Below are 27,996 nucleotides of genomic sequence, written 5' to 3'. Positions count from 1 at the left end.
AAATTTTTATTTGCATTAATAATAAGGCAGACTATAAGTGCAGTACAGTGGAATAAAGCAATTTTTGAATAAAGCAATACACTTGCATATCTAGGCTGCATCCAGGAGCTTCTCAACCAGACTAATGAGCAATAGAGCATGAGTTGCCTTTTGTCTGTAAATTAATTAACTTTCCAACCATGATATTCATGTTTATAAAAAAAATAAACAAATTAAATGTGTTCAAAGGTTTTATTAACCCAATAAATACTTGCAACTGCATCACATCATTCAGGTACACACACACACACACTGTAAATGTTTCCGTACAAAAACACTCTTTAAGCACTTTTCTGAAAGTCAATTTCTCTCAGGCTCAGAGAGACGAGTTGGTGTCTGCGAGGTCCTGAGCTGACTGATCTGTTTCCGCAGCTCAACTATTTCTTGCTCTTGTTCTTCAACTTTCCTCTGTAGACCGTGGATGACCTGAAGGGGGAATGAAAATATTTGAAGAAGCTGAAATATCTCCAGGGCAAGCAGATCTTACAACACATTTTTGTTTTCAAATGTCTAAAAAATGTCTGTACCAGATCTTTGCTGTTGAAGAGTTCACTGTGCAGAAGCTGGCTCGCAGTGGGTCGCACTGCAGGGTCTTTACTGGTAAGACTCACGATGTGCTCGGTCAGGACGGGCCACTTTTGGCGAAAGGCTTCTGGGATTTGACCCTCTTTTAGCTCACTCAGGGTCCTGACCCGCTCCATCTGTGTACCGAACGGCTGGAACAATTCAAAGGCCAACACGCCGATGCTGTACATGTCCGACTGAGGGAGAAGCAGATCATCACAGACTAAACATTTATATTTGGTTGTTTCACTTCGAATGAGTCGATTGTTTTAGCCTCGAGGGCATGTAACTGGAAATGATTGCAGTAAAGTTATTTACAACAGGGTCTACAAACTTTTTTGCACCCTGGACTGATTTAATGTCTGCATTACATTCACTAACTGACCTTCAGTTAAAAAATAAATCATAAAGAGTTTGTGTTTCAGTCATTTTCACCAGTTTACAGGTTTATTTTTCTAGCAAAACAAAAGTAGACTTTTGACATTAAGAGATAATACCATCCTTTTTTATATACAACTCCTGTCAGACAATATGATCCCAAAAAAAAATAATTGATATTCTTATCTTCTGTACAGCCGGCTAACAAATTCCTCAGGATAAAGGATCTTTATTGGATGTTTTTTCCAGTTTAACACTTTTTAAATCTGCACCACATTTAAAATAACTGGGAAAAGAAGGAATAACAAAGGACCAACATTTATTTAAAATCATAGAAACTGTAAGAGAAAATAATTCAAAAAGTGTTTATCATTATACCTTTGAATCGTAGTAGGAACCTTTGAGTTGTTCTGGTGCAGCATACACAAATGTTCCAACACCTGAGGTATGGGAGAACCCTGTAAAGTCAAGCAGAAGTTTTAAATGATGCTGGTTCTTAGAAAAACAAAATTAAAGCTGGTATTTACCTTTACTGGGCGAAGCAGCACTTTTGGTACCGTCTAGTATGATGTCGTTGCAAGCCAAACCAAAGTCTCCGATGCGTACATGGTAGTCATGACCATGAAGGAAAATGTTTCGTGGCTGTCAAAACAAAAGTGGAAAATGTAATGATCATACGTTGAGAAAAAAATGATAGATGGAAAGAAATTATTATGTTAAAGTTGTGTAATGTCCATTAATACTACTGTTAAGAGTCAAACAGAGACACTTGTCCCCGGGTATGTGCTCTCTGGATACTGAACACCTACAACAGATGAGACACACGAGTACCAAATAGGCATGTCAGTAGACAATAGGGCGTGAACTAAATTGTTTCTCTTGAAGCGGCATGCTCACTCCAACTAGGTAGACAAACCAGTTCTTGACAACCTCCTGAATGACCAAACAGACAGCAGCGCAGTTGTACAGTCGCGATGTTGCAGCTAGACATGGAGGAGAGCGATGAACAAACAGACTTGGTCACAGAACGCAGCAAGATGTTTTACAAAGCTGTGATGGATGAAGACCTGGCGTGTATTGACATCATGTCAGGAGAGTTTGGAAGCAACTTTTTACTTAAGATGTCACCTGCGAACAGTGTTTGGAAGGTACGTGTTCACACCTATGATAACTAACATTTAATGTGAGGAGATAAAATAATAATTTAGAATCTAAATAGAGTAATATGGAAACTCTGTAAACTTAGTCAATTTATGTTGATTCAAAGAAAAACTTTATTTGATTACCAAATAACAAAAAGATTGGTCAGGAATAAAGAAATGTTAGAATATATTGTTAGAAGCTATTAAAAGATAATTCAAGGCGTGTAAGACTGAGCATATTTTTGTTTGACAGTGTTCTACTCTGTCTCGTCTTGTCTTGCCTCAGGGTCCAAACATCCTTCCTATCCATTTTGCTGCTTCAAACAGACGAGTGAAGAGTCTGAAAAGCCTTCTGGCGTTGGGGGCAGACCCTGAAATCAGGTTTGACGCTTTAGAGACGTGTGCAGTGAACTGTGTATGTGTGATACATGACTCTTTCATAGGCTAAAGTATAGTTTTTACTCCCTTAAACGCAACGGCCTGCTTCACTTAAAACGAGGTGTCAAACTCAATGACAAATGGCAAAAATATTTGAACAATGTAAGTCAGTTTTACCGCTATTGGAAGTCTAAGTTTAATTGTAGGCAATGATTCTCATCTTACACACTTAAGAACATGCGACTTAAAATATTTGTTTAATACTTCTTGGACATGATCTTCAAAAAGTTTTGTCTAAATTAACTTACCGAATGTGGGTTTTTCTGAAATTTTGGGTCTGGTCACAAGCACCAGCTATTTATTTTTAATCCATGTTTTGAAAATGTATGTAAAAAGATTTGATGACTTGGGACATCTGAAAGATGTTGATTTAATTGCAGTGGACAATATGACCTCATATCTCCACAAAAACAGCCTCTACTCCAAGCATCCAGAAAATATTGAATTAAACAGGTTGTACAACTCTTGTTTGTTCATTTACTATGACCTATTACCAAAAGTTATTTGGACTAACACAACCTGGTCTGGTAACTTCTAAATTTCTTCAAACATACTTCTAGCAAAAAAATGAGTTGAAGGTAAAAGAACTCCGGCAGCAAACTAATGCTAACTAGCTTCAGTTAACAAACATAGGGCTAGCTTAATACTTATTAATTTCTCTGTAAAATCTAGTGACTAAAAGTAAAGGATCCATCTTGTCAGATGGACGTATCATGAGGAAGTATCGGATTTATTTGCAGAAAATAAGTACAGTACATTTCTTAATTTTTAAATGATGATGTATTCAACGCATAGGCCCCTTTCTGCTCCCGTCACAGGAACCAGCGTGGTTACACCGCTCTACACTTGGTGATAACTGCATGGCCAAGGTCTGACATAAGTGGGTTAAAGCGGAGTTCCAAGTACCACGAAGCACTAACTAACATGTGCAGACGGGTGGAGGCTTGTCTTCGGCTTCTTTGTGAAGCTCCACTCAACATCAACGCACCGGTGATAACACTGTTTTTGTCTTTCACGCATTTCTTGTCTTATAAAAAATCCATTACGAAAGGAATTCCATTCACCACGGACTTAAGATAGGTTGACATTACATTAGACACTTCAGATGCTTCTGGATAGCAAGTCTGGTGTTTCCTGTTCAACATGAAATGACTTGCAGCACATTTTAGAAAACGTTAAAAATGAGGGACCAATTTCAGGTGGAGGACAAGCATCACCAGACAGCCCTACATCTATCCATACAGTGCTCGTCGCTGCCTGCTGTCCAGATTCTGTGCAGCTACGGAGCAGATGTGAATGTTTACGACGGCGCTGGGATGACTCCACTTCACATGTCAGCGGGGATCCTCCACAAGGACATAACAGACTGTTTGGTTGACCATGGTGCTGATATCAACTTGGTAAATATTCTTCCTCTGTGCTGTATTAGTTTCTAAACACGTGCTTAGACTCTTCACCGTCTTAAGATTAACTTATTGTCACAATTTATTACTTCACGTCTAATAATCACATTGGCAAACGTTTGCACAAAACTCTTTTCTAGGGAGTGAAGAGTTCAGGGAACACGCCTCTACATCTCGCTGTTGTTGCACTGGCTCTGCAAAGCCATGATCAGCGGAAAGACCACACAACCTTCATTTCTGACCTGCTGGAAAAGGGAGCGAAGGCAGACGTATTGAACAGAGATGGACGGACACCTTTACATGAAGCCTGCGCTTTTGGGAACAAGTCCTTGGTGGACCTTCTCCTGAAGTACGGAGCCAACGTCAATAAACTGACCAGTTCTGGGGAGAACTGTCTATTCCTGTTCTTGAACAATCCACCAAATGTTAGAAACAGAGCATTGCTGGGGAAACTCCTGAGTTTAACGTCTCCACTCACTGTCTACAACCAAAGAGGCCTTTTGCCATCGACCCTGACGCTGGCGTGCTTCTCTCAGCAGCGAGAACAGATACTGAAACTCACTCAACAGCCAAGGAGGCTTCTGGACATCTGCAAGAACCACATCTATCTGACCTATATTCAATCGGAAAGAGAAAACCTGGAGGTAATACTTCCAGAGAGGATTTATGACTCTCTCTTCAAATGTTTTGAGGACAGAGTGGACATCTTGTTTGTGGCGGACAATAACTTATTTGATGCAGCTTATAGTCATCAGCACGGTCAGGCAGTTTAGACCAGGGTTACCAACCCTTTTTTTTTACACCGCAAACTGGTTTAATGCGCTCATTATATTCACGGATGGACTTTAAAAACACTTGAAAAATAAATCCTATGAAGCTTGTGTCACTAGTTTACAGGTTAATTTTCTAATTTAACTTTTATGAAACGGGTATCTTGACATTTCAAGAGACACCGTAGTGTTAGTTCAGAGATAGTTCCATTGTGTGTCAAAATCAAACATGTTTCAGACAGTAATAATCAATAGAACATTGAAATTGTTAATTTCTGTGCTGCCCTATAACAAATGCCTCGGTATAACAATCTGATCGGTACCTGGACCACTGGTTAAGACTAAATCAGCCACAACATACAATGCACACAAGACTGTGTCAATATGTGCGTTACCTTTAGGTCTCTATGCATGATTCCTTGGGAGTGGATGTACTCCGCCCCTTCAAGTATTTTTCTCAGCAGGTTGGTGGTGTGTTCCGGGTCAACCACTGCATAAGGACCTGAAAGTATTTATGAGGGAGCTTATATCAAATGATCGGAGGGAAGTAGAAAATGTGAGATTCAAAATAAATGATAACAAATGTAATAAAGTGGATGCAACTTGAATTGTTTTTATTTTTAAATACCACACTTACAATTTGAGGGATGTGTGGGTTTGGCGTTCCTCTCGACCATCCAATCCATTAGTGAGCGCTCACACAGCTGCATCTGGATGTAGAGCATCAGGTGAAACTGAACCTGCACACAGTGGAGGACGATTATGAAACCAGCGCGTCATGAAAATCAGCATTCAGATGTGTGTGAGGCAGGAAAGGGGACGGACCTCATTTAAAGGCCTCAGTGTGTGTACTCCTGCAAAGTTTCCAAAGTCCTTCTCATCGACAAAGTGGTTGTTCATTTCTGAGCTGCTCCTGCTCGACTCCTCCAACAGTGCCGACGTATCCCAATCAATCGCGGGACATTTAGTAAATTCCGTGGGACCTTTTTGTCCCAGAAACACACAGGGGACATAGTTTTCGGGGATACGCGTCGTTTTCTTAGGACATAGGACAGTCGACACATTAGCAGAGAGGCCGTCTTGCTCAGGCACTGGGTCACTTGAGGTAGGATCGGTCTGTGACGGGTTGAGGCTTTGAAAAACAATGGATGAGCTTGAACTGGAGTTGCCGACCCCTTCAGGAGAACTGCAACACAAGCCAGTAAAAAACAAAATATTATAAGATAAAAAATTAATAATCATGACATATTCCCTCGAACAGCATTAGATCATTCTTACACGTCTAGTAATCCAGGGGACTTCAACGCAGGTAGTTTAGATTTGGAGTCTGTAACGGATGTAAACATTCAATTACAAATGTAACACCAGGCGATTTTCAAATTAAAATAAACCAACATGCTGCAGGTTGAACATGTTCCATCCAGGCTGTGTGATAACCCACAACGTTGACGTGCTGCAGACTGGACAACACTTTGACTTCTCTGAGGACCTGCAACAACAAAACATCTTTAATACAAGTAGACGTGAATAATAAATCTAATGAATTAATCATTGCCACTGATTACCTTCATACAGTCTTCTTTTGATACATTTTTAATGAGAACCTTCTTAACAGCATAAAACTGTCCATCTAGTTTGTTGAGAACCTTCAAGTCAGAAAAGGAAGAATGACATACTCAAGTCGTTGTGTCTTTTTTATAAGACGTTACAATGATTCAATCCATTTACCTTGTACACATTTCCGTATGATCCTTTTCCGAGGCGACAGACTTCTTCAAATTCACTAAGATAACGTGAGGTCTGTGCCTGAAATAGCCCCTCCTTCGCTCTGCAACAAGACATTCCAGAATGAAACTAACATTAACATTTTAATATTTATTTTACTTTCACTTTGCTAAATATTTTTTTTTTTTCTTACAATTGACAGACTTTATCACGCAACTAAAAGGTGATTTCCTAAAATTATAAAAATGTACATCACCTGTCTCGTTAGCTGATAGATTTTCTTAGTTTAAAATGTTCATAACAACTGTATCATGACTAAACTTTTTTTGTAAATATCAAATAATTGTAAATATTATTAAATTGTATCAACACATTGTACAAAATGTACTTCTTAGACATTATAAGCTTGAAACACCTACTATTGTATTTCATTTTAAGAAGCTCTTAAGTTGATTTTAACCTCCGTCTGCAGATCATGCATAGAAGACTGAAAATGTTAAGTCTCAACACACTTGCAACAATTTGACAGATCAGTTCTGTAGTCATATTTAGAGCAGTGTTTACCTAACAGAAGGATTGTGCATGTTTGGGTCGTACGGCTGGTGACTCTGTGGAAGTACAGTCAAAATGTTTTGTGATTCTTTTAAAACATTTTTCAACCGTAAATTATACTCATGGAAAAGTTTGTGTGTTACCTGTGGGTAGAGCGACGAGCTAGCAGCATGTAGCAGTTCTGTGAACGCTCGGTTGTGTTGAAGCCTGACTGTGCTGAACTCATCACTTAAAGCCAACGGTGACAGAAGGTTCATTGCAGCTAATCGTTGACCAATAACTAGAAGAGAGGAAGATAAACAAACATGACTTATTGCAAAATCAAAAACTATTAAATGGCATTTGAAACATTCCCTTTTTAAGAAAGGGCAGAGCAGACTTTTCCTGCTTAGAAGGCATCACAGAGTCCAGTAGCGTCCAGACTCAGTGGTGACATCATTTTCTAGGGTATTCTGCTGCACAGGGGACATCACAGCCAGATACAGGAAGAGGTTGCATTTTCTGTGTATGTTGTTCAGTGCACACTACTACTGTATATTGTTTTTTTGTTAGTGTAAAAAAAAAAGATGGAAGATATAAGCGCTGTGATGAAACATTTCCCCAAACAATCTTATCAAAACAGTCTTTAACATTGTATATCCAAGGTTCATAACCTCAAATGCAAGGCTCTGCTTCTGAACAATCGCAACAAAGGTAGATGAGGTTGGGAGAGAAGAATGGCTAATCCAAAAAGATGGAGATGCTGAGAGAAATTATACTGTTTTTGTTATTGTGCGTTATACCACTTTCAAAACACATATACACCATTTTTACAAGCTTGTGAAAAGATTTGTTATCGGTAAACAAAAAACATTTATTACATTTCTGTTATTATTGTTTCAAAGGTTTCTAATTTGTTACTAACTAATTTAAACTAATTTAAAAAGTCATATAAGCCTGTGGTTCTTGACAAGACAAGACGCCCTTTAATACAGGTTAACTCAAAAAAGTCGAATCTTTAAAATGGTAAAAATTAGTAATATCCTTATTCATAGGACTTTATTGTTGCAGAGAAATCAGCCAAGGTTGATTCAGTTTTAGTGAGATTTACGTTTGTTTTTTAGCAGGTCCAGCTACTTTTTTTGTTTTCTCCATTTTTATCTGAAAGTCTTTCCCTGAAAAAAAGTGTAGAAATTCTGGATATAATGTTGAAAAAGGGAAAGAAAATAAATTCACAAACATTTAAGAGGGATAATTCTTTCCTCTGTTAAGCAACTGGGTGAGTAATGGATGTTGGATAAACTGAGATGTAGTTGATATCAAATCCAACATTTCATTTAACTCCTCAGCACAGAACTATTTTGCCATTTTCCTAAGACTGTTATCAACAACATAAGTAGTTTCAGGATTGACGTATACAATCAAAAAACTGACTGTTATGACAATATGTACCTTTAAAAAGCATCCTAGATCGTGCTGGGTTACTCTCATAGACGAAGCACAGGTGTTCCAGCAGAGAGCCCAGCAGAAGGTGGTTGGGGATCGCTGAGGCAAACTCTTGGATGGATGGGTAACGCTTTTGTCCGGCCATCAACACCTCACAACTATTATCTGTGTCAGAGGCTAAATAGAAACAAGAGGAAAATATGTTAACAGTGGCTGGTAATAAGACTTAAAAAGCAACATTGTGAAGACGCATTTATTAAAAATAAAACCAAAATTAAGTTCCCTTACCTTCTTCGATAGCTTTGGCTATCATCTCTACAATGTTTCTTTTATCAAGGTCCATTTTTCTTATAATTCAACTTCAAGAATTGAAACTAATGTTTTGTCACCACAACCCTGAGTGAACAACACACATCTTGTTTACACACAAGCGGGCGTTCACAGCATGGTTGCTTATCTCTGAGGTCCACCCTCGACCTCCTGCAAATGGACACGGCCTCATATTTAAAAGATACACACCAGAGCAGCAGAGCAGCAAAGGGAGATTTGAAATGTTGGGGAAGATCGTCATAGAATGCTTCCTCAAAATTGCTTCTTGTGAGGATTCAAACATTATTATGATTTTCTGGAACTCCTGTTGTGTTATCAGTTTTTATCTTGCCCTTTAAAGTATATACTTTATTGAATATTGTTTTGATTGTTTAAGCGCTTTGTGACCCTGGTCTGGAAAAGCGCTATATAAATAAAAATTACTTACTTACTTACTTACTTAAACCATATCATAGAATGAACTTGAAGACATTTATTTGACTTTACTTTAAAGCCTTTACAGGTGTATCTTTAATAATCTATAATAAATGGAATAACTCTGGCACTGTTGTCCAAAATGATACAATTAAGGAGACATTTACAATAAATTAAATGAATAAAAAAGGCTAAGGGTAAAGAAAATCAGAAATGCCACAAATGAAGGGTAACTCAAATACAAAACAGATTACAGTAACACAGTATAAATATAACACTGCAACGATCAAATAATAATAATAGTAATCATAATGATAGTGTTGTGAATGGCTAATATAGAAACACAAGTTGAGTCCTTAAGCGGAAATGCATGACGACATTGCATAAGAAAGTGGCGTAAGAAGCATAGCTCAAACAATGTAACATAACTTCCTCTTTCCCCCTCTGCTCAATGGTAGCTAGGCTAACAGCAGATTAGTTTAAATGACTTACTGTCAAACTCGACCGAATCGTCGTCTTCTTGCGCCACATCACTCAGATTTACTTGGTGTTTTCTGCTTGTTTTCATGTCGAAATGTACCAAACTACTGGAGCTGCTGCTGCTAGAACAGTCATTGGGCCACACAATTTTACTGCCGTCAATGTTTACGCTAAACATGGTGTCTTCTGATTATTAGTTTAAGCCCATTTAGGAAATATATAGACGGATAAATATGGATTTAAGAAAGCGTTGCTAGTCTATGTCCGACAAGCCGACCGACGCCATGCAGAAGACAAACTGAGACCATCTGACAATAGTAGTTTGCAGAACGTATTTTATGAGACTCTATGTTGACGAATACGCACTTAAAATGTTCAAACAAAATAAAACATGTGTATTTATTAATATATAGTCCAAGACACGGATTTAATTTACGCAATCATAGACATTCTGACATTTTTTCGTTTTACTAAATGAGGTATATTTTTACTCAATCCCTAAATTAACCGATTAAAAAAATCTGATGAAATACTGCAACTTAAATTGGTGTTTTTTTTAATTAAGTTTTTAGTTAAAATAAAAGAGAGATAATGACATATAGATCAATACATATCCTCTCTTTTAACACGGAAATGTGTCTCCAATGGAAGTTGGTATGCGCAGTACTTGCGCAGTAGCTATTCTCAAGAATACTCTTTGAAGTTGGTGTGTGCATTTTATTTAATTTATTTTTACGAACATATACTGTATATAAGTATATTAGGGTTATCGATCTACAAACATTACAACATTAACATATCAAATAGATTGGGTAATAGAGTAATATAGATGTTTGCGGTGTAATTTGAATATATACAGTACAGTCTCTAACGCTAATAGTAATACTAATACATAATAATAATATAATAATAGTAATAGTAATACTTTTTATTTTAAAACCTTAGAAGAGACTAGCTATTCAAGTTAATAAGAGTCACGTTTATTGTTTTAATTAATTAATCTGTTCATTTGACTTAATTTAGATTTATGCCGATTTTTTTTTTCCATCCTTGTGACTTTAATCGATCATTTTTAAAGGATGCTATTAAAGTCGAATGACTACAAATTGTAACGACCTGCGTTTCTGTCACTCTGCTGTGGTTTCATGTCAACGTAAACATTGCTGACGTCACTAACAGTCGCTGCCATGGACACGAAGCCCGCGCGTCCTACAAACAAAAAAGAAGGTGACAAGTCTTCCAAGAGTAAAAATCACAAAAAGCCCAATATTCCGATGGCATCCCGGAAAAAGCCGAAGACATCGAAGCACCAGGAGACTTCTAAATCTCACTCAGTGATGGCGGAGCAGCTGAGTTTGTTCCAAGAGCCTTTATTGGTGGAGCTGATCGAAGACGACTGTTTCCACCAGCTTCCTGCTTTCTATCACCTGACCATGCAGAAGTAAGACGTTAATAAATTAATGTCCAAACGACTCGTCTTTGTTTATTTATTTTTGTGTCCTTGACGTCATAGATATACAGGGGAAATGAGTGAAGACCAGTTCCATGGAGAAGGTGTTGCTGTCTTCGAGGGAGGACATGTTTACAAGGTGCACGAGTTGTTTACATGAACACACGGAAAACAAACAAGCTTCTAGAGTCAATTGTGTTGTGTTGTAGATGATGATGAATCATTTTTAAGTCTAAATACATTTTAATTCTCAAGGTAAATAAGCAACATCAAGAGTCAATTTACAGTCAAAAGTTTATATATCTTTACTTGCTTCGCCCACTTTATCCATATTGTTCCAGAGTCAGACAAAGGATCCACTCCTGGACATAATTACCATCACCTTACAGTCAGTAGCTTTTTTACTTGTTTAGGACTAATAAAAACCCAATCTATTGCTAAAAATGCTTGCCATGATGTCAGTAACATTTGCATTGTGTCGATTAGACAATATGAAATAAAATGTAATGTGTAGAAATATTTTTTAACTGTATGATTGGCAAAGCGACTCAAATAAAACATTATTATAATCAGATATAGTTGTAGTTGTAGCGGTAGAATGGCTGCCTTGGTGCTTGTTCCTGTTTTTCTATTGCTTAGTTTGTGTGTTATCTGTGTTATCATTATGTCATTCTGTACCGACACCACAAAAAAGGTGTGTTTAGAAAACAAGTTTAGTTCAAGAAGTTTCTTATTCTTATTCTCTTTTCTTAGTTCACGAATGTTTCTTTAATTGTGTTAACCTTGATCAACACTATACACTGTAGTGTAAAATAATCCATATCCTTTCATATCTGTCTAGGATCGGCAGTTTTTATTTGGTGCCCTGGTTTAAAACAGAGATTCTTCCAATTGCAACATGTGTAATTTACAGTAAATCTTTCTATATTTTCAAGTGGCAAATAATATTTTTGGTAATAGTGTTTTTGGATTCAATCAATTATAAAACCTTCAGGTTTGTTTATAATCAACACTTTCAATAACTTGTTCTAAACCCTATTCAGTGTTAAAACAAGTGTTCATTTTTGACACTTGACACTATCAATAAAGTTTATCTATCTATCTATATATAGTGTAAATTCAGCACTTGTGGGATTGAAATTTCAACTACTTGGAGTGTCAGCACATAGAAAAGTGTTATTCTAGCTCAATTTATAACCTATAAAGACGCTTCAAATAATCCAGTGCCTTAAACAAGCACATTTAATTACAACAAGCATTTTTCTCCATCATGAAACATGTATTATTTATTTTCCTCTAGGGGAGGTTTTCCAAAGGAGTCCTTGAAGGATATGGGGTCTTTACATGGGCAGATGGCGTCACATATGAGGTAGGAAACACAAAACTTGACTCCAATGATGTTTCATAGTTCAACATGTATCCTTTAGAGTTTGAAAATAACATGTGAAATGTAGCTAAGAATGGACTCACGAACATGACAGCATTGAATAGTGAGTGTTGCTTTCTTGTTTTTTTATCCTTAATTTTGATGTACAATCGATCTTACAGGGAGGATTTGTGCGTAACTTGCCGAGCGGTCAGGGTCAGTACACCTGGTCGGATGGAAGCTACTACAAAGGAGGCGTGTGCAACGGGGTCCGACACGGTACTGGGACGTACAAGAATTCACAAAACGGCGTCTTGTACGTAGGACAGTGGGAGCAAAGCAAACGACATGGAAGGGTACGAGCCCCAACCATTATTATCACGAGCGACTTTCAGAGTCTGAATCCTTCTGTTAGGGTGAAGTGTTCTACAACACGGACCAGACGTCCTGGTACAAAGGTGACTGGGAGATGAACAACAGGGAGGGCTGGGGAGTGCGATGGTAAGTAAAGTAAGTTCATATTTGTAGAGCTTTTCCAGACCAGGGTCACAAAGCGCTTAAACAATCAAAACAATACTCAATAAAATATATACCTAAGAGGTCGACACAAGAGTTTTCTCTCAACAGCTACCCCTCTGGAGACATCTACATCGGCCAGTGGAAGAACAACCTGAGACATGGGGAGGGCTCCTTCTGCTGGCAGGGGCTGGGACAGCAGTATGATGGAAGCTGGCTGGAGGGGCTACAAGTGAGATTATATGGAAGTATATCAGTGCCAGAATATTCCATGGTAGAAGTTAACATTTTAAATATTGAAATTAGATTTAAATGCTTTTTTTTTTTTTTTTTGTATTTTAAAGCATTTAATTTTTAAAACAGTCACATTTTGTCCTTTCTATTTTTAAAGGTTAAATTGATTTTGTTGAATTTGATGATTTGTATTTTTAAATTGTTATGTTTATTTAATTTATATATAATTATATATATATTTTAGTTAAGACATTTTTAATATTCAATATATATTATATAATATTCAAATGTAATGGTTTTTTTTAATGTTCAACACCAAACATTAAATATATAATTATATATATATATAGTGCCTTAATTTTTTTTAAATTTAATGTTGTAGTCTTTTAAATCAAATTTAAAAAAAGAATATTGAATTTATAAGGGTATGAATTCAAAAACTGAATTTAGGAAAATGTATATTTGAATGATTTAAAATAGAATCTGAATATATATCTATATATATATATAGAGAGAGAGAATTTGAATATATATATACATACCGTATATCTGTGTGTGTGTTAAAAATATTATTCTAGCAAATATTTGAATTGTTCAATTTAACAGTAAAAATACAAAAAACAAATGTAACCTTTCCATATATTATTTCAATATATAAATTAGTTAATAGTTGAAAAGAATTAAATGCTTAAAAAATATTTAAATTTAACAAAGTTTCAACATTGGAAATGTTAATGTTTAACTATTCAATATTCTGAAGACACTGATTTGCTTCCATGAGAATGGTGGTGTGTCACCCAGATGTTCAAGTCTGCATCTGTGTTCAGCATGGAGAAGGAACACACGTGTGGCTCCAGAGGAGAGTGGATGGATCCTTGTATTGCCAGAGCAACCGGTACACGGGAGAGTTTCTGATGGGGAAGCGACATGGACGAGGATCATTCTTCTATGCGAGCGGTGCCATCTATGAGGGCGAGTGGAGGAACAACAGGAAACATGGGCAGGTGAAAAATGGTCATTGTAATATTTCTGACTCTATCACATCATTTCTTTTATGTTTTCTGAACACTAAGAATTGAAAATTATTTTTAAATTAAATTTAAATGTAAGTTAAATTGAAAGAGTTTCTGAATGTTTTCAGTTGACATGGGTCAAGAAATTAGTGATTATATTTTTTATAATATATCATTTTATATTTCCTGAAGTAAATCAAGGATGATGTGATAAAAAAGAAAAACGTTTTGCATTTTAATTATATAAAAGTTTAGAAATGTTGTTTTAGTTACAGTTAGGAAAATAAAATTAATCAAAAACTGAAATACAAATACAATTTTAAGAATGAACAAAGGGAATTTCAGAGATATACAACACTTTAATAAAATAATAATACTATAATTACATTAATAACAAGGCGCTAGGGCCAAAGTTTGGGAAAATAAAAATATATATTTTTAATAATTGAAAGGAAAATGAAAGAAGTAACTTATTAAAAGTTAAATTATTTTTAATGGGATATAAAAACCATTACATTTTCTGTGGTTTAAGGTTAGGATTTAATTAAGTATTTAGGTTAGAAGAATACAAATAAAAATAATATTTGAGCTATAATGAAATAAAATTAGTTTATTGTCAGAAAAGTGCCATCAAATCTCTGATGTGCCATTGCCAAATACACTAGTTAATTTGATACAAAATGGTGTAGCCTTTTTTCTCTGTTGCTATGCTGTGTTTCTATGAAGTCATGTGAATTTAGACTTTTGGCAGAGGTGTGTGTCGTCTCAGTGCTTTGCTGGTTTTTAACTTGTGTGTTCTGTTCATCAAAAACACGTGTTAAATTCATTCTACTTCACGTATATGTTAACATCCTTTCTGCTCTTAAGGGGAAACTAATCTCCAAGGACTGTCAGGTTTACGTCGGGGAGTTTGTGGACGACCAAATAGTGACCTCGGACCCGAACAGCAACAGAGCTCTCACTCCACATTGTAAATGATCTTTACAAGAATACACGTCTTGCACGTTCATGCCTTCAGCTCTGCTCTGCTTCCTGCCACAGGTGCGCTGACCATGTCAGGTAACATCAAGTCAGTGCTGGACACAGACATGACTTTGAGCATCGCACGCTTCCTGGAAAATAACTTCCCCGAGAGCCGACGCGAGACGGAGCACAAACAGGTGGGTCTCAAGTTGGACTTCAAATCAAACAGAAATGGATACACACCCGACCCTCCTACTGTATATCAGGGCCCTCATGAAGTCTTGGTAAAACTATGAAAATTGATATTCATAAATGTATCTGATGGCTATTTTTTTTTAAGTTAAGTAATTAAATACATTCTTTTTTATCTTTTATTTGTTTTCTTTGTCATTAATGGGTTTAATGTATTTTGATAAATAGTGTTTTTATATCATTTAAAAAAATAAAATGCATTATTAATTATTATTAAATTCAATTTCAATAACAACTTTGTGTTATTAAGCTTTATTTTTATTATTTTACATATCTTTTGGATTAGTTCTTTTGTGTTTGTTGTAAACCAGGGGTCCCCAAAATGTTTTCTTTAAGGGCCACATAACCTTTCCCTCCTCTGATGGGGGTCCAGGGTCAGTTTCGAACAGAAAAACTGGGACGAGCACAGGGAGGCCTAAACGTAAAATGTATTGTTTAATTTATTTTTGTTTTTTTTTGTTTTTTTCAGAAAGCCACACATAACGCAATAGTTCTTTCTGGGGTTTTCACAGAAAAAAAAGTCAAATTAATTTTAGGCCCTAAATTGTTAATATATTTCAAACCAGACATTCTTAAAGAGCAAAAAATAGTTGAAAAACATGCCGTCTTGAATTTGCAATTCTAAAAAAAATCATTTAAAAATGGGTGTCACACGCTGTATATGATCTTTTTTATTATTTAAAATGTCCCTTTTATTCTTTATCTTTTTCTTCAGTCTCCTTTATTTAGTACCGTCTTGCTTTTGGCTTGGCCCTCACACTCAAGAGTCACAGTATAAGTGTGAATCTGAGTAAATCTAATGGCCGACCCCCTTCCTCATGTGTTTGACTGACAGGTGGAGTTTGTGGTGCTGAGGTACAACCGAGAGCTGAGGGCCATTTACACCTGGTACAGCCGACTAGGACGGACTCAGACCCCCGATAACATCTTCCAGCTCTCCCACATGCAGCGCTGGCGTCTCCTGAAGGACTGCAACATCCATCGCCATGGATACAGCCTCACGCAGTTGGACCGCTACGTCAGAGGTGCCGGACAACAGTGGACGTTCATCAGCTTGTGTTTCTCACCGGTGTGTCTCAGAGCAGAGCAACATGGAGGAGAGCTCGGCTCCTTCTTCCACCCTGCTGCTGCGCCGGCTCCTGGGCTACCTGGTCATCATCTCCTACCACATCCTCAAGCACCAGATGTCGTAAGAACCTTGAGAACAATGTCCCGCCCAGGACGCCCAACCTGGGGAGACAAGAGTCAGAAGATTTCAGCATCTTCTCTGTTGACAGATCAGACAAACACATTCTAGCTTCCTGCTTCACTAAACTGCTGACAGACATTCTTCTGCCCAACACGTCCGAGTCTGAGGAGCAGAGAGTGAAAGGTGAGATTAATACAGTGTTAACCACTAGTGTCTCCTCCCCATTAACCCACTCATGTCTCCTCACATTATAAAGTCTCCTCACTCACCATCATGAGGTCTCCACACTCACCCATTTGTATCTACTTATTTCTTGAGAACGTCTTGTATGTCTCCAGTGTGACTTTAAATGAAACATTTTGATTCGATTTTTCACGACTGTCATCAGGGTTTGTGTTCAGCCGACCTGCGCGAGGAGTGGTAGCGTCAGCCTTCATTCCTAAATGCTGGGAGTTTTTCAAGTCTTACTGCAAGGACAATTTAAACACCAGCGACCCCCCCACCATGACCTGCCGAGAACTTCTCTTGATTTTCCAGGTGAACTAAACGAAATTCAGTTGCATACATGTTGGACATGAAGATTAAGATTGTTGTTTGTGCAGAAACTCAACCTTTTCAGCAGCAAGTTGACCACGAAGATGGTGATAGACCTCATCACAGGAGAGAGTCCAGATCCCACTAACGTCTCCAGTTCACTGCAGCTTGAGGTTCATCCACTTCTTCTTCATCCACTCTCAATGTAAAAAAAACGCTGAACTATGTTGCTTCTGTTTGACAGATGAACTTCCTGGAGTTCTTTGAGGTGCTGATCGGATGTGCCGGGCTGGAGTGTCTGAAGAGTCACATCGATAAAAAGATTCAATCCGACGTCAAGAACACAAACAAGATGGCCGCCCAAACGGTAAATTAACCACAACTATTCTTCTCGTCCTTTTTTGAAATGTAAAAATGAAAATAATGAATTGAAATAATTAAACTAAAATAGCCTTTTTGTTACATAAATAAGAATAAAAAAAATGGTGTAGTTAAAAAAAAGGATACTAATTTAACATTATATTCAAAATAAAAGTGTAATAGGAAATAATCGTCAAGAAGTATTTATGTATTATTCCAATAAAACAGAAGAGTTAAATAATATTTAAGAGGTTTAAGATTTTTTTTCTTTTTCTTTGTAGGCGTGCAGGTCTGCTGAATCCAGATCACCTTTGGTGCAAGATCCGACCTGTCAGTGCACAGGTAGGACTAGCATCATTTCACTTTGACTGTTGCAGTACATCATGGCAGTTTTAGAATGTAGTGATAAAATACATTGTTGATGTTGAATAACTTTTCTTGTTCGGTTGCCAATGTTTCACTCAAGCACACTCATGTTGTGATGGTGTTAGTAAATGTAAAGTAACATAATTGATTTTACTGTAATAGGAAATAATGACGCCTCGCTCTTATACATAATTCTTACTTTACTCTCCAGGATACTCGTTCACCTGCTGTGAACCTCCAGATGTGGAGGCAACAAAAGACCCGAACATAGAAATGTGGACTCAGATGGTTCAGCAGTTCTTCAACTACTTTTTCTTCCCAGTGTCGGATTATTTCCTGCTACTGACCCGGAAAATGAAGGAGGACAAGATGCAGACGGCTCTGGGGACAGATCCACAAAGTGGGACTGTTGAGTTAAAGTAGCTTCCTTTGGCCATAACTTCATTTGTTTGTATCACAAGAAAACAACCGTAGAAGTAAAACTCTTTTATTTCCAGTTCAGAGACATTATTTACAAGCCAAGCTCGACAACTCTTTAAACTCAATTACACTAAATTAATCTTTGACAAATTCAAAATTAAACTTAACACGTTTTTAATTTAAACAAAACAAACAAAAATATATAAACAACCTCAACACAGAAACAAAAAGATCTGCATTTATTACAGAAAAATTGCAATATTGGAATGTTAAATAATAAAAATAATAATAATGAAAAAAAAAGCATCGTATTTTTCTTAAAATGCAATTATTGCATTACACTGACTGCTGCCGTTGTACCCTGCAACACTGCTGGTGTCAAGAGTGTGTGTCTGTGCGCGGCTTCAGTCCAAGAAGAAGATGTTGTTGAACTGTGTCGCACAAAGTCTCTTCACCTCCTCTGTGTGTCAGACAAGAAGATAAGTCGCATATTATGACGATTGTCAAGCGTTTAAAACACTCACCGTTGACTTCTATGAGATTGGCGTTCTTCTGGTTGAGGATGACGTACAGCTCCCTCTGGTCGGACTTCTTGCCAACTACCCAATAGTCCGTCATAGCTTTGACGATTATTTCTTCGTCCTCTTCAAACCTAAACCAAAAATAAAGACACAAAAAATCGAATCATAGGAACTTTTATAACTTTACATAATAAATCAATGACCAGCGCCGCCTAGTGTCTTGTATGTTCGTTTGAATATACCAAACATTTATTTTTATTGTCTTTTTTAATCTAATATAATAACCTATTTTCAATTTTTCAAATTTTTTCAAAAAGTCATATTTAGAGAATAATAGAAACAAATACAAAAAATGTGAGTTTCTAAATAATGGTCATTCACCTTGACCCAGAGACAAAACAGGACATACTTTAAATACATTTGTTTTTGGGTCTCTGGGTCACTTTGACCCTGAGACAACACAAGGGTTAACTAAACAAAGTCAATGTTTACACAGGAAAACCAAAACTAATCTACAATCTTGAGTTTTCTCAGATAAAAGGATAAAAGCAGCTATTTGAAAATAAATAGAAGGAAGTGATACCTCGCAAAGTCACAGTTGATGTCTCCCAGGATCTTCATGAGGTCTGTGTGGACAGAAGTGAGGGACACACTAGCCGTCTTCCTCATGTGTATCGTGCTCTTCTCTGCCAGGTTCATGTGGTTGAAGTAAATGAACTTGAACTGCGGCTCCTTCTCAGGCCTGGGTGAGAATATCATGACACTTGAATCATATTGTATCATCAGACCTTCACGGTGACCTACATGAGATTGTGTGTTTGTGTTCCGGCTCCTCACCAGATGAGAATTTCAAATCCAAGTTAAATATTTAATGAATTCTGTGGCAGCGCTGATTAAACTGGATCCATCTCACTGTCTGACTCGGGCTTAGATGACGGGCTCGGGTGAAGTGGGAGCTAATTGAGGACTAGAGAGACTGGCCAGAGTTTAAAGAGGCGAGAATTAAGTTACCATGCAGTCGTGTAATGACTTCCAGGGACATCAGACTCTCATCTACGAATGTCAGTGACACTTGACAGGAACTACAGCTCGTTGACACTAGAGCAGGGGTCCCCGAACTTGTGGCCAGCAGGCCATTTGCGGCCCTTGACATAATATTCTGAGGCCCTCCCTTTTATTTTTTGAGTGCAATGGACTCCATTTGTGTTCAAAGTGAGATGGTTGAGGAATAAAAATCAACAAAACAAATGTTATTTATATTTATCATTCTATCTATAGTTCTGATGAAACATATTCTGAATTAAATATCACATAAAATTAGACAAAAATGACTTATTTTCCAAAGTAAAACCACACCAAGCATTAAATCATATTGTTCAAAGACATTTAGAATAAAGTGCTGAATGGCCCTCCAGTCTGAGGCCCAGTCTCCACGAGAATTGACCTATGGTGGCATCATATTTGTGTCAGTTGGTGCAGCATTAGTGTCACTTATGGTGTTTCATGATCCGTCCGAAGGAAGGTCAGTAAAAACCTTGACACTTAAAAATGATTGTAATGATTGTAGATTGGTTTATGAACTTTTAAATAGAACTGAATTATTTATAAATAATGACACACATTAAGTTACGAATGATAAATATATTGAAATTGACATTTACAAAACTGATATTATTTCCACCCGTGCGATTTTTGCACACAATATTATTCTTTCTTTTGGGTTTTTTCTGTGTCAGATTCTCTATCAAGTGGCCAGTTAGTGAACTCACCCAGATATCCTGCGGTTGATGGTGAACTGCTCACAGATATCAGAGGCCAGTAGTGTCAGCTGAGGTCCCACCAAACCGTCCAGCTTCTCACAAAACTCTCTTGTCAGCTCGACAGACGCTGCAGGAAACATGGGGGTGGGGGGGAAATCGGAGCTAAGTGATGGAGAGAGATGAGTTGACAGCATTATGTGTGAGCAACACTTACCGTCAATCATGAAGCACGCCGCCGCACTCATCGCCTGAAAAGCAGCAGCGCGGGTCAAACAAATACACACAATGAAAACAAACATACTTCATCAATTTAAAATTCAACACTTTAATCCGCAAAACTCCATATCGTTTGTCTAATCCTGAATGTGTTGTTAAATCCGTCCGTCACAGATTATAAACAACTTACTTTAATTTATTAAAACGTGCATAAATCTGCAGATTACTTCTCTGACAGGGGATTAGAAAGCACTACCTTATAAACGATGAGGTGCAGCTCTTCGTGGCCTTCTTCTGCACTGACGAATATTTTAGGAAATCGGAATTTGGCCTCTGGATCTTTAAGGTTGGAGGGTCCGGTCAAGAACCTGGAGAGCAAAATGATCTGTTTTAATCCTTCACTGCTTACTTGCCTTCTTGACAGATCCAAACTTCTCTGCTACATGGTATGTAGATGTACATGCTTCATCATTGCCTGGTTTTATTATAATTAAAAAAAACAAGTATAAATAATTATTGCGCCTTTTTAATATCTTTTGTAGAAGATTATGGGAGTATATTAGTGCCATCAAAATATTGAATGGTAGAATTTAACATTTCAATCTATTATTCCTACAGAAATGTTTCTAAAGGAATCAACATAAATAATTGTTTTGAAATTATTCAATAATTTGTTAATTCAAGGTTGAATTTTTTTTTATAAAACTATTTAAATTAAACAAATCACTTTTTCCCCCCAAATAAATTATTTATGTCTTACAGATAGCTTTTCATATTCTAATTCCAATGATTTAAAATGTTTTAAATTCAAAAAATGTATTTGTAGCCTTTTAGTACAGTGTACCGAATATCAGTCACATGATAGTCTGCGATTCACATGATTGATTGAAAGTTCAATCAGGTAGCTCTGTACTCTTGGTATTGTCAAATAGTCAAACTTTTTCCCGCCCAACACTTTTCTATTTTATTCAAAAAAGATTACGAATTAAAAAATATTGAATTAAAAACATGGATTTTTCAATATAAAACTCTATGTGTAAAAGAAAATGTTGTTAGTTTAAATTCAATAATTAAAAAATTAAAAACACGTTTGAAATGTTCAATTGAACCATTCAATATTCTGATGGCAGTCGTTCACTTCCATAGACGATGCACCTACAGTATTTTGGTGGGTTCCATGTAGTTTATTTGGTCAGAGAGTGACACACAAGGTGCTGATCACACACATCTCATGCAGCCATGTTTACAAAAGGATTTGAATGTGGATCTTTCCAGCGACATCATTAGTTTGCTCTGTAACTTGTTTGCTCTGATGAAGATCTACAGGATCATTTGGACAAATAACTTCCATCATGTTTGGATAACAGTGTGAAGAAAGGTTACATTCAGATGATCGTCTTTGTTTTTTTGCATATAGTTCACAACCATTGGTTAATGATCTGTGAGATTCGTTCGGGACCTACCTTCCATAGTGCAAAAGATTCCCAGCAACTTCTGGCCTCAGAGGCGAATCCCTGCCTGCAAGCTGCAGCAAAAAAAGGAAGAACATAATGTTTCTTCAAAGTTCAACAGATAAGTGTCTGTGTAGGATCTCATTCATCCAGGTCATGGTTCTGAAGTGAGACACATAGATTGAGTTTTTAGCCATTATATGTATATCTTGCTAGATTTCTGTGTGTTTTGATGGCATCAAAAACATGTTGATGATATATTTCCCACTAGCCTAATTATTTGACTTTGCAAAGGTGGACCTTCTCTTACATGTACCTAAAATACAAAAAAAATTAAACGATATTTCCTTGAACATGGATGGTTAATTATCATTCATGCAGGAAAAGAAGTGCAGGCATCTAGAACAACAGTTGCAAAAAGATTAATAAAACCAACACTGAAGTGATGAGGTTGGACCAGGATGTAACTCACCTCTGGTTCAGAGTGCCGGGGGAACAGCGAAGTGGTCAAGTACTTGTACAGAATCCTCATGTCGTCTTGTTCTAGTCCACTCCTGGGCAGGCAAGGAACAATAAAATAAGCGACACGTCCAGGTTAATACAACAACAACAACAACAACAAAATAGTTCACTCTCTAGAACAATTTATGTTCTAAATATACTGTTTACACCCACAGGGCATTATTTTGATCTCAAGGACATAAACCCAGGGAGGATTAGCAAAGACAGACTCCGGTGTGTACCAGATGAGCTGGTCGTTGTAGAGGAAGGCGGTGTATTTGATGAGACTGAGGCTCTCCTCCACCCTGTTAACAAAAGACTGGATCTTGAGGTAGGTCATCTTGTCCAGTGGGAAGAAGCTGATTCCTCCAAATACGTCCAACAGGTCGCAGGATTGGAGGTGAAGAGTCTGCAGGTACTGGAGGGCAGAAGGAACAGGTCAAAACAATGACCACTACATTCATATATAATAAAATACAAATGGTTTATAAATAATAATATCCAATAATTACTCCTCTATAATAAATGTAGAGAAGATCAAAACATCTGAATTGTGCTTTAAAAACACAAACAGTTTTCACAATTATTCAATTTAACTGTATGTGGAAATAAAACCTAGATTAGGCCCTGGCACCAAACTAAGTTTAATCACCATGGAGACAACCAAGATCTCATGAGCACTTTAAACGCATTTCACATTTTCATTTTGGTTTTAGGCATGTTAACGTTGCAAGTGTAGCTAAATCAGTGACAGACGACCTCTGACATCCAAACCAGACTCCCTTTTTTTGTTTTGGGTTTCCTGGCAGAGAGAGCAGCCATGTAAAGCTATGACTGAGAGGTTGTCCTTGTGACACATGAATGTTTTATTTGTCTGCCGTTTCACTTGAGAGCTGCCAAATGGGACTATGTTTACTGAGACGGCAAGGATGAAGACATCAGTTAGATTACTTTAACATGACAGTGACATATATATTTGAACTTATTGTTGTTTTGTGCCGGTACCATGAGTATTCAGCAGACTATGTACTTTTCTGTCTTATGATCTGACGTCAATAACTTGTATTTTCTTGTTTCCATTTAAGAAAAAAAAAGTATTTCAAACATTTCCACAATTTTCCTATGAGGTTTTTGCAAATAAACTCTAAATGAAGTGGTCACAATAATATTATTATTATTAATATTATTTTAAGGATGGTTTCTATCCATAACTTTGTACGGTAAGTTAGTGATCTAAACTAAATATTTAAACACAACTGATTTGATTTTCAAGATAAAAGCTCAAAAACAGATGAGGTAGGAAGACGCAAACTAAACATTTGATGAGCTCTTTTTGCATGGACTACTTGAGATACCATCAGTTTCTTCATTAGGTCTGCATTCTCTACTTCACATTCAACTGTTAAGTTTTCTGTCCATCAACCCCCATATTAAATGAATGATTTAAGAGCATTTTATGACAGGTGAACATTTTTTATTGGTACAAAGAACCAGAATCTAAAGAAAATATCTCACCCTGTAAAAGAACTTATCCAGTTTCTGCATGAGATGCTCAACTCCGCCAGCTTCCATGGCTCGAACAAATGTCCCGTTAAAGAGCTACAAAGGTGGAAATTGGGATTTAAACAGATTAGGATTCAGGATTAATTATGAGATTTAAATCCTAATTAAATTAATTAAAAACCTACCAATGCTATCATAAGTCTGTTTACGTGTGTGTGTGTGTTTTGGTAAATAGATTATAAAGAGACATTTTAATGCAAGAAAATGCATGTTTTAGAATCACTAGCACTTAACTGACAGATGTATGAATTTGGAGGTTCACTGATTAAAGCAGATTATGTGTAGTTATTATAAGAAGCTTATATTTCACATCCACAATAATATAAGCAGAACAAATATAAAATCGAGTTACAAAATGAACTTAAACAATTGATCTCATTAACACCACAAGAACCGTCGATCAAACTTTGATTAAATTAAATTTTTAACTTGCCTTGTACATACTGTAGCACTGCCGCACCACCGCACCATAGACTGTGTCCTAAAAGCCAAATGAGCGAGATTACTCATGCAATGATGATACATTTCCATCAGGGAGAGGATAATCTTAAATCTACGTGCTCACCAGGATTTCTTCCTCCTGATACTCTACAGTGGGAGGTTTACCGTCTTTGTTTGGTTTCTCGATCATAGGATTTCTGACAACCTGAAAAAAACGAGAGAGGAGTCAATTGAATTATACGTGACTTTATAAACTTTCAAAAGTAACAAGTTACCATGACTATCCAGAAATTGTCCTCTGGTTCGAAGAAAAACTGTCGGTTCTTCTGTGTGTGCAGGGATTTGGCTGGCTTAGTGGGACAGAAAGTTCTGAAGGCAAGTAAAAAGAAAACAAGAATTTCAAAAGCTGAATTAAATAAGAAGCACTGCTTAATTAACACAGCAATAATGTGTATGACCTGGTAAACTGTACGATGGCCTCACACAGACCAACATTTCGAATCTTTTCATTCTTCTCTACTTCACTTGGGTGGTAAAACAGAATCTTCTTCTCTTCCTATAGGATAAAAGTAAGTATGAGTTAGTTTATATTCTTGTTGCATTTCATGTTGACACTTTTTATTCACCTCTCCTTCTCGTGGCCCAAAAGTTGGATTATAAATGAAAAAGCTGAGCAGGGCTGGAGTGTACTGTTTCTCTTGCATCCCTGAGGCCATTCTGGGGCTGAAACAGACAATATATAAGAGGAGGAGTTGATAGAATAATGAAGGATTAAGAATTCACCTAATGAAAGGCAACTGTACCTTATCATCAACATCGGTGGAACTTGTGGCAGGACTTCAGATGTGTTCAGGAAGAACATCAAAACCTTTTTAGACAAAATTAAGTTTCATATACATATACATATATATATATCGTTTTATGGAACTGCTTTTAGTTTATTTATTTAGTGTTCAATGTTATATATTGTGAAATGAACACTTTTAGCCGGCTTTAGTTTCCTATTCCACTCATATTGCAGTAAACTACAACTGTTTCAAAATGCTGCCACCTTGGTTATCACCAAGACCCAATCTACTAATCACCTGTTCTTCACAAATTCAATAGCACCCTTTCGCCCAACCATATAATTTCTCTATAAACCTCACCATCTACAGTAATGTGAAAACCCAATTCTCCTGACTCACTCACATGTTTCGAATGTTAAAGTCTTCCTCTCCAAGATGCAGTAAGTCTCTCATCATGATGATGTTTTGAACTTATTACTTTATTAAGTTCTGCCCCGTCTGAAATCTCGGTGAACGAGACGTTACGAGAGCAAGTACATTTTAACATAATAATGGGCTTCAACCCCCCTCCAGCCAGCTTTATTTTTAACATACTGATGAGTACAATAGAGGTCAAAGATCAATTTAAGAGAAACTTAAATCAACATTAGTTTCCCTTAAATATAAAATGCCTTGTTATTTATTTCATTTAATTTGATTGTTTTGTATTCATTTCATTCATATTTGTATATGTTATTTTCGTTTACCAACTACATGCAACAAAAATCTTGATTTTGGAATTGTTTATTTTAACATTACTGGCACTACATGTTTTCTGAGTCTATCTAGTGTCTACACTGATGCTGTGTGAATGTATAACAAGGAAATGCACAGATGTTAGTTCCACAATGACAAGAAAAACGTAATTGCAGTTGGACAACCTCTAAAGCCAAAGTTAATTAGTTAAGGTTTATTTTGAATACGAATTAATTGTTATTTTAAACTAAAATATTCAATAATTGATCAGCAAAAAAAGATAAATGATTATCATGAGCTCTTTAATATGCATATTTCAACTCAACACATCGAAAACTTATATTTTTGAAGAAGCATTGGATTTCAAGTAGAATCATTGGGTGTCATTATTGTTAATGTAAATGTTACAACTCAAAAGATATTAAACGGTTGCGACCTAATCGGCAGTACTTGGTAATACATATGGTAAATATTATTACAATACATTTGTTGAATCAATAAAGCCGTGTGTTATTAGATCAATACAGTTAATGTTTTGTTACGTGGACAACATGTAACACAGCAGGTGTTACACGTGACATATATCACAAGTTTTTACAACTTATATGGGTGTTTTCAGGATAACAGTTCATAGCGTTGAAGTCATGAAGCAGAGGAAAGTATTTGACACAAGGGGCGGCGGGTTGTAAGAAGCAGTTTGAAGTCGCAAAGAGAGATAAGTTAACATTTAATATACACTGTTAGCCGACGACTTTGTGTTTACAGAAATTCCAAACGAGGCGAAAACAAAAACATGAGCGAAGTGAAACGACAGGATGACTCACCTCGAAGGACAGGAACACAACACGGTCATGTGTGGGTGAGCATAGAGTATTCAAACGAAAACAAAACTGTATTATAAGAGATAATTTGATTCATTGATGCTAAATAACACTCTCTCGACTTCCTGCTTCTGTGTCAGTGAGGTGGTGTCACCTCGTAAGCTGCTCGGTTGAACTGCACGAAGCAAAACAAGGTTCCCATACAACCGTAATTTTTTTTATTCTTGGTATCACGATTTTGTGATTTCATTCCCAAGAATAAAGAGAGATTAGTTCTATACTCTTTTCTAAAGAGTTGACATTTTGGTAATTGTTTCACTGTGTGGTTCTTGTGATCTTCACAATAAGGTATTCCATGATAATGTATTTATTGTATTGTATTAATTTATCTGAGAACATTCAAAATAAGAGTTTAAAAATACAGGATGAATGAAGGTAAAAACAAATAGAGTCATACTTTTCCTTAAAAATAAAACCGAAAACATTTTAATGCTTGAGTTTTGAAGTCTAAAGCTTATTTACATGACACAGCTGTGTCATTCACTTAACACATGTTATAACATTATTGATTCATTTATAAATTGTTCATTCTGTAATAACAATACTATGTATAATGACAAGGGATCGGAAAAAAATGATATGAAAGGTTTGGAATGTATCTTTAATTATTTTATTTATGAATACTATTTAAAATAGTGTGTAACTGAGGAGGTTACTCTTTATACGATTGTATAGAAAAGTATGTACTTTTCTTTTCAATACATTTTTATATCAATACACAAAACAGTCACATTCCTGGAAACAAATCCATTCTTCGTAAGAGAGATCTTCCAGAGAATTATTAATGTTTATATAAAGCTAAACTCTCATCATATC

General features: G+C 36.5%; 4 protein-coding genes across 5 annotated transcripts; 2 read left to right on the top strand and 2 right to left on the bottom strand.

Moving 5' to 3' along the window:
- Positions 1-217: 217 nt before the first annotated feature.
- On the bottom strand, positions 218-9,938 carry eif2ak1 (eukaryotic translation initiation factor 2-alpha kinase 1). The gene is made up of 15 exons (XM_087785030.1): positions 9,673-9,938; positions 8,443-8,613; positions 7,155-7,291; positions 7,024-7,067; positions 6,463-6,562; positions 6,300-6,380; positions 6,130-6,223; positions 6,013-6,061; positions 5,560-5,920; positions 5,372-5,474; positions 5,130-5,236; positions 1,509-1,623; positions 1,360-1,439; positions 567-800; positions 218-465 (listed from the first exon to the last, which is right to left on the bottom strand). The coding sequence occupies exons 1-15, from the start codon at positions 9,836-9,838 to the stop codon at positions 340-342; spliced, it is 1,968 nt and encodes a 655-aa protein (XP_087641156.1). The 5' UTR covers positions 9,839-9,938; the 3' UTR covers positions 218-339.
- On the top strand, positions 1,632-5,117 carry LOC148086794 (ankyrin repeat domain-containing protein 61-like). Its single transcript, XM_087785033.1, has 5 exons — positions 1,632-2,129; positions 2,410-2,504; positions 3,380-3,551; positions 3,761-3,961; positions 4,105-5,117. Exons 1-5 carry the CDS (start codon positions 1,956-1,958, stop codon positions 4,735-4,737), a joined length of 1,275 nt encoding a protein of 424 aa, XP_087641159.1. The 5' UTR covers positions 1,632-1,955; the 3' UTR covers positions 4,738-5,117.
- Positions 9,939-10,126: 188 nt separating the features above from the next.
- On the top strand, positions 10,127-18,497 carry rsph10b (radial spoke head 10 homolog B). The gene is made up of 17 exons (XM_087785028.1): positions 10,127-11,101; positions 11,174-11,249; positions 12,411-12,479; positions 12,659-12,832; positions 12,892-12,977; positions 13,104-13,224; positions 14,054-14,230; positions 15,107-15,209; positions 15,281-15,399; positions 16,290-16,479; positions 16,535-16,643; positions 16,732-16,826; positions 17,032-17,180; positions 17,246-17,350; positions 17,422-17,544; positions 17,819-17,879; positions 18,115-18,497. The coding sequence occupies exons 1-17, from the start codon at positions 10,848-10,850 to the stop codon at positions 18,324-18,326; spliced, it is 2,223 nt and encodes a 740-aa protein (XP_087641154.1). The 5' UTR covers positions 10,127-10,847; the 3' UTR covers positions 18,327-18,497.
- Positions 18,498-18,634: 137 nt separating this feature from the next.
- On the bottom strand, positions 18,635-27,260 carry ccz1 (CCZ1 vacuolar protein trafficking and biogenesis associated). 2 transcript variants are annotated; one of them, XM_087785031.1, is made up of 17 exons: positions 27,124-27,260; positions 25,580-25,644; positions 25,403-25,499; positions 25,235-25,332; positions 25,052-25,145; positions 24,901-24,981; positions 24,769-24,816; positions 24,288-24,371; positions 23,015-23,190; positions 22,744-22,825; positions 22,284-22,345; positions 21,077-21,188; positions 20,819-20,852; positions 20,614-20,731; positions 19,428-19,586; positions 18,848-18,975; positions 18,635-18,783 (listed from the first exon to the last, which is right to left on the bottom strand). In XM_087785031.1, the coding sequence occupies exons 2-17, from the start codon at positions 25,636-25,638 to the stop codon at positions 18,728-18,730; spliced, it is 1,488 nt and encodes a 495-aa protein (XP_087641157.1). In that variant the 5' UTR covers positions 25,639-25,644; positions 27,124-27,260; the 3' UTR covers positions 18,635-18,727. The 2 variants fall into 2 exon arrangements, with proteins under 2 accessions (XP_087641157.1, XP_087641158.1); XM_087785032.1 differs by having other exon boundaries at positions 25,580-25,613; positions 27,124-27,254.
- Positions 27,261-27,996: the final 736 nt, after the last annotated feature.

Source organism: Callionymus lyra, chromosome 2 (genome assembly GCF_982586985.1).
Source record: "Callionymus lyra chromosome 2, fCalLyr1.hap1.1, whole genome shotgun sequence".
NCBI lineage: Eukaryota > Metazoa > Chordata > Actinopteri > Syngnathiformes > Callionymidae > Callionymus > Callionymus lyra.
This window is presented reverse-complemented; position numbering and strand designations above follow the sequence as displayed.

Bases quoted from the DNA above. Each gene is read 5' to 3' on its own strand.
- eif2ak1 (XM_087785030.1), bottom strand. From the start codon at position 9,838: ATGTTTAGCGTAAACATTGACGGCAGTAAAATTGTGTGGCCCAATGAC. The intron at 6,563-7,023 runs GTAAACACTGCT...GTCTTGTTGCAG, and splicing joins ATGCACAATCCTTCTGTTAG to AGCGAAGGAGGGGCTATTTC. The intron at 1,440-1,508 runs GTAAATACCAGC...TTGACTTTACAG, and splicing joins TGCTGCTTCGCCCAGTAAAG to GGTTCTCCCATACCTCAGGT.
- ccz1 (XM_087785031.1), bottom strand. From the start codon at position 25,638: ATGTTCTTCCTGAACACATCTGAAGTCCTGCCACAAGTTCCACCGATG. The intron at 21,189-22,283 runs GTAGGTCCCGAA...TTTGCTCTCCAG, and splicing joins AATCTTTTGCACTATGGAAG to GTTCTTGACCGGACCCTCCA. The intron at 18,976-19,427 runs GTATCACTTCCT...TTTTTGGTTTAG, and splicing joins ATCAACTGTGACTTTGCGAG to GTTTGAAGAGGACGAAGAAA.
- rsph10b (XM_087785028.1), top strand. From the start codon at position 10,848: ATGGACACGAAGCCCGCGCGTCCTACAAACAAAAAAGAAGGTGACAAG. The intron at 12,978-13,103 runs GTAAGTAAAGTA...TTCTCTCAACAG, and splicing joins GAGGGCTGGGGAGTGCGATG to CTACCCCTCTGGAGACATCT. The intron at 14,231-15,106 runs GTGAAAAATGGT...TCTGCTCTTAAG, and splicing joins ACAACAGGAAACATGGGCAG to GGGAAACTAATCTCCAAGGA.
- LOC148086794 (XM_087785033.1), top strand. From the start codon at position 1,956: ATGTTGCAGCTAGACATGGAGGAGAGCGATGAACAAACAGACTTGGTC. The intron at 2,505-3,379 runs GTTTGACGCTTT...CTCCCGTCACAG, and splicing joins GGGGCAGACCCTGAAATCAG to GAACCAGCGTGGTTACACCG. The intron at 3,962-4,104 runs GTAAATATTCTT...ACTCTTTTCTAG, and splicing joins ATGGTGCTGATATCAACTTG to GGAGTGAAGAGTTCAGGGAA.